General features: G+C 43.0%; 1 protein-coding gene across 1 annotated transcript; it reads right to left on the minus strand.

Moving 5' to 3' along the window:
- Nucleotides 1-2,113: 2,113 nt before the first annotated feature.
- On the minus strand, nucleotides 2,114-2,889 carry LOC126687684 (uncharacterized). The gene is made up of 2 exons (XM_050382241.1): nucleotides 2,677-2,889; nucleotides 2,114-2,587 (listed from the first exon to the last, which is right to left on the minus strand). Exons 1-2 carry the CDS (start codon nucleotides 2,887-2,889, stop codon nucleotides 2,114-2,116), a joined length of 687 nt encoding a protein of 228 aa, XP_050238198.1.
- Between the last annotated feature and the right edge of the window lie 1,974 nt (nucleotides 2,890-4,863).

The following is a 4,863-nucleotide window of genomic DNA, read 5'->3' on the forward strand; positions in this document are numbered from 1 at the left end:
TGGAGGAGGTTTCAGTTGAGCTTCCGTCTGGTGGTTTGGATATTTCTCCCGTTACCGTAGCTGCTTGGCTACAGAGAAAAATTTTAGTTGCCTCTGTGAAGAATCCACAGACGGCTATGAAGTTGGCTACTACTGCTTTTCTTCCTCGAGATAGGTCTTTGTTAAAGCATACTGAGCCGAAGGACTTCACTGGTTTGGGTATGAGTTATCTTCTTCAGGTTCGTTCGATGTTATTATACGTTAAATTTTTATTTTTTTGGTGAATCACTTTGTAGGCTATGAATCACTTTGTCTGTGCTGATGTTTATCAACGGGATTTGGTGAATCAAGCTGGCGAGGACCATGTGGCCGCAACTGCTGCTTTATCTTCCTTGGAGAATGAACAACTTGCTCGGAGCAATGTGGAGTCGTTGATGGCTTATCAGACGGGGGAGTTCAAAAAGGAGATTGCTGAGCTGAAGTCTTTGTTGTCTGATGCTACAAAGAAATCGGAGAAGCAGGACAAGCGTATTTCCGAGTTTGAAGATGAGAGGAGCCAGCTTCGGTTGGATATATATCTAATCAGAAAGAAGAGTATGAGCGTGGTCTTGACCTGAAACAGAAGGAGGTGGAAGATTTAGGTCGACAACTGGCCGAGGCCAAGTTGTTGATGCGGCAAAAAAGGCGCAGTTGGTCAAGTTTGGGCAATTAATCCGCTATATCGAGGAGGATTTGATTAGCCGAGTAGGTCCGTTACTTCCGGCGGATGTTGATTCTGGTGTTTTACATTTGGGCGTTGCCGGCTTGTATCCAAATATGATTGCCGATCGGGAAAAGGAGCTTGAGGAGGATTTGGATCGGGAACTTCAACAAGCTGCTGATGCTAATAAGGTGGTTGATGAGCAGTTGAACGCAGATGTGAACGACAAGCCTCTTGAAGTTTGTGATTATGAAGAGGCGGGACTGAGCGAGGGTGTGTCTGTTTCGGGTACCGGTGTCTCGGTTCCTGATGAAGTAACCAACGGTGAGATCAGTCCTTAGACTTTTTTTTATGGCGGAAACAGTACATTGATTACTATTTATTTTTCTTTGTAATTTGATTTGGATGCTTTGTTTTGCTATTGGACTAATCTTTGTTTTGTAATTCATGGTTTGTTTTGGCGAGATACTGATTATTTTAGTGTTTGCTCGAACAAGAGTTCGATTTTGTTATTGATCGTCGCCTTAATTTTTTACTAGAGTAGGATCTTTATTATCTTCGTAAATTGTTCAGAGCTTGATTTTTTTATGGATGTTTGATTAATTTATAGCTGGATAACTGTTTGTTTGTCAAGTAGGTGATAACCTTCGTTTTATTAGGGACGAAGCTCGTTTTTGCTCTCGGAGTGTCAATTAATTTTTACCCGAGCAAGGGCTCATTTATTAAGTAGGTGCTAACCTTAGTAATTGCTAAGAGCAAGAGTTCATTTTTCTCTCAAAGTGCGAATTAATACGTGACCGAGCAAGAGCTCCTTGGTCGAGTAGGTGATAACCTTAGTAATTGTTAAGAGCAAGAGCTCATTTTTCTCTCAAAGTACGAATTAATACGTGACCGAGCAAGAGCTCCTTGGTCGAATAGGTGATAACCTTAGTAATTGTTAAGAACAAGAGCTCATTTTTCTCTCAAGGTACGAATTAATACGTGACCGAGCAAGAGCTCCTTGGTCGAGTAGGTGATAACCTTAGTTTTTGTGCAAGATTCTTTTAATTTTTCTTTCTTTATTTTGGGGAAAAACCGGCATTCTTGTCTACAAACAACCTTTGACTCGACTGCCGATGAAAAAACCACCGACTGACTCATCTGAATCTACTGATAGAATCGCTTATGGACCTTGGCATTCCATGTCCTAGGCAGATCCCTGCCAGATAAATATTGTAGGTAGTATGCTCCGCCTTTTCCTACTTTTTTAACCGAGTATGGTCCCTCCCAGTTTGGCTGTAGCTTGCCCACGCCGGCATTACCGTTGGTGATGTCCGCTCGGCGTAACACTAAGTTTCCGACGTTGAATTCCCGGTGTTTTACCCGTTTGTTGTGGAAATTTGCCATTCTCTGCTTGTTAGCTTCGATATGTATTAAGGTTGTTTCTCTGCGCTCTTATAGCATATCCAAACAGATCTTCATATTCTCTTCGTTTTTTTCTGTGTCCAGATATAGGACCCTTAATGTTGGCATTCCTATTTCAACAGGGATCAGTGCTTCACAACCGTACGTCAGGCTGTATGGTGTTCTTCCTGTTCCTGCCTTTGTCGTCGTTTGATATGACCATAAAACGTTGTGTAGTTCTTCTGCCCATCCGCCCTTGGCATCGTCTAAACGTTTCTTCAAACCGTTGACAATCGTTCGATTGGTGACTTTGGTCATCCCATTAGTTTGTGGATGAGTGACCGAGGTGAATCGTAGATCGATTCCTTTGTAAGCATAGTAGTCTTTGAATCCCTTACTGTCAAACTGTTTGCCATTATCCGTTATCACTATCTTTGGTATGCCAAATCTGTAGATTATTCCTCTCCTGAAAAATTTCAACACTCTGCTCGCCGTGATCTTTGATACCGCTTCCGCTTCTACCCACTTTCAGAAATGGTCTACGGTTACTATCAAGAAACAGATTTGTCCTGCTGCCGTTGAGAAAGGTCCAACAATATCAATTCCCCACGTACTGAATGGTCAGGGACTGATGATAGGAGTTTGATCGGTGGTTGGCTTATGGTGGACATTTTGGTGGATCTGACATTTTTCACAAGTTTTGACCAATTCGGCCGCGTCTCTTGACATGGAAGGCCAGCAGTAGCGTTGTCGGACTGTATTATGACAGAGAGCGAGGTGGGCGACATGGCTGCCATAGGTTCCTTCGTGAATTTCTTTGAGAACATAGTGTCCTTCCTCTTTAGTTAAGCACCTGGACCAGGGGTGTGTGTATGATTTGCGGTATAGTATGCCGTCTCGGTAGGCGAAATGAGGTTTCCTTCTTTTAACCTTCTTGCCCTCCTGTTTATCTTCTGGTATGATGTCGCTCTCCGTATACGCTATTATTTGTTGCATCCATTCATCTAGGGGTCGAGTGAGGAAGATGGCTTATGGGTTCTGTATGCTACTATAATGTTGAATAGAGAATGGTACTCCTGATATTTTGGTTTTTGTTGCTCCAGCCTTAGCTAGGATGTCTGCCTTTTCATTTTCCGATCTCGGGATTTGCTCTAATTTCCATGTCCCGCCGTCTTCACTTATCTTCGTCAATAGTTCTTTGACCCGTTCTGTATATTTTTTCATGTCTGCATCTTTGATTTCATATGTGCCCAATACTTAGTTAACAACTAACTGAGAATCGCTCTGGATGTTGATCATCTCGGTTTTAACAATTGTGGCCATTCGCAACCCGGCAATTAAAGCCTCGTATTCTGCCGAGTTGTTTGTTGATGGGAAGTTTATATGAATGGACTCCCGTAGTTGGATTGAGTGTGGTCCTTCGAGTACGACTCATGCCCCTGCTCCGGAGGTATTTGATGCTCCGTCTACCTGGAGGTTCCATGAGACGATGTTCATATCAGCTTTGCTCGGTTGATCGTGCGAGGTTGTCTCTGCCACGAAGTCTGCTAACACTTGGGCTTTCAACGCTTGTCTTGGTTCGAACTTGATGTCGTAAGCTCCTAGTAATACCGACCAATTTACCAGTCTTCCCGATGTTTTTGGTCTGCTCAGCGCCTTTTTTAGTGGCTGGTTGGTTCGTACTATAACCGTGTGGGCTTGGAAGTATCTTTTCAACTTTTCCACCATGAGGATCAGAGCAAAAGCAAACTTTTCAATCATGTTGTATCTCAATTCGGCGCCCTTGAGTACTTTACTTGTGTAGTATATGGGTCTTTGTGTTCCATGGTCTTCTTTGACTAGTACCGACGCCACCGTCTCGGCCGTTGCTGAAAGATATAGGAAAAGTGTGTCACCTGCTTTGGGTCGGCCGAGTAGAGGTGATGTTGTCAGGAAGGTTTTTAACTCTTCGAAGGCTCGTTGGCAGTCTTGATTCCATTCGAAGTTTTTAAAATTCCTCAAGGTTTTGAAAAAAGGAAGACATTTTTTGGCTGAGCAGGAGACAAAGCGCCCGAGAGTGGTAATTCGACCATTGCGTTTTTGCACTTCCTTGGCCGTTGTCGGAGCTTTCATGTCTAAGATGGCTTGTATTTTTTTCGGATTAGCTTCAACGCCACTCTGTGAAATGAGGTAACCCAGGAATTTTCCTGCTGGGACTCCGAAAGCACACTTGTCCGGGTTCAGTTTGAGGCTGTACTTTTTTAACTTTTGAAAAAATTCTTCCAGGTCCATCGCATGATTTTCCACTTTTACCGACTTTACTATGATATTGTCCACATATACTTCCATGTTTCGTCCGATTTGGTCCTTGAAAATGAAGTTCATCAACCTTTGATATGTAGCTCCGACATTTTTCATACCGAAAGGCATTAGCTTGTAGCAGTAGGTGCCTCCCTCATTAATAAAGCTAGTTTTTTCTTCATCATCTTTGTGCATCGGTATCTGGTGGTAGCCTTGTGCCGCATCTATGAAAGAATAAACTTCATACCCGCTAGTGGAGTCCACTAGTTGATCTATATTTGGCAAAGGGTAACTGTCCTTCGGACAAGCTCGGTTTAAATCGGTGAAATCGATGCATAATCTCCACTCCATTTGGTTTCCTTATTAACACCACGTTGGATAACCATTCCGAGTAGTATACTCGGCGTATGAACCCAGCCTCTAGTAGTTTGTCTACCTCGTTTCGGATAGCTATTTGTCTATCTATCGCAAAAGCCCTTTTTCTCTGTTTTACTGGTTTGTGGGAAGGATCAACGTTGAGT

This window comes from Mercurialis annua, linkage group LG6 (assembly GCF_937616625.2).
Source record: "Mercurialis annua linkage group LG6, ddMerAnnu1.2, whole genome shotgun sequence".
In the NCBI taxonomy this organism is placed as follows: Eukaryota; Viridiplantae; Streptophyta; class Magnoliopsida; order Malpighiales; family Euphorbiaceae; genus Mercurialis; species Mercurialis annua.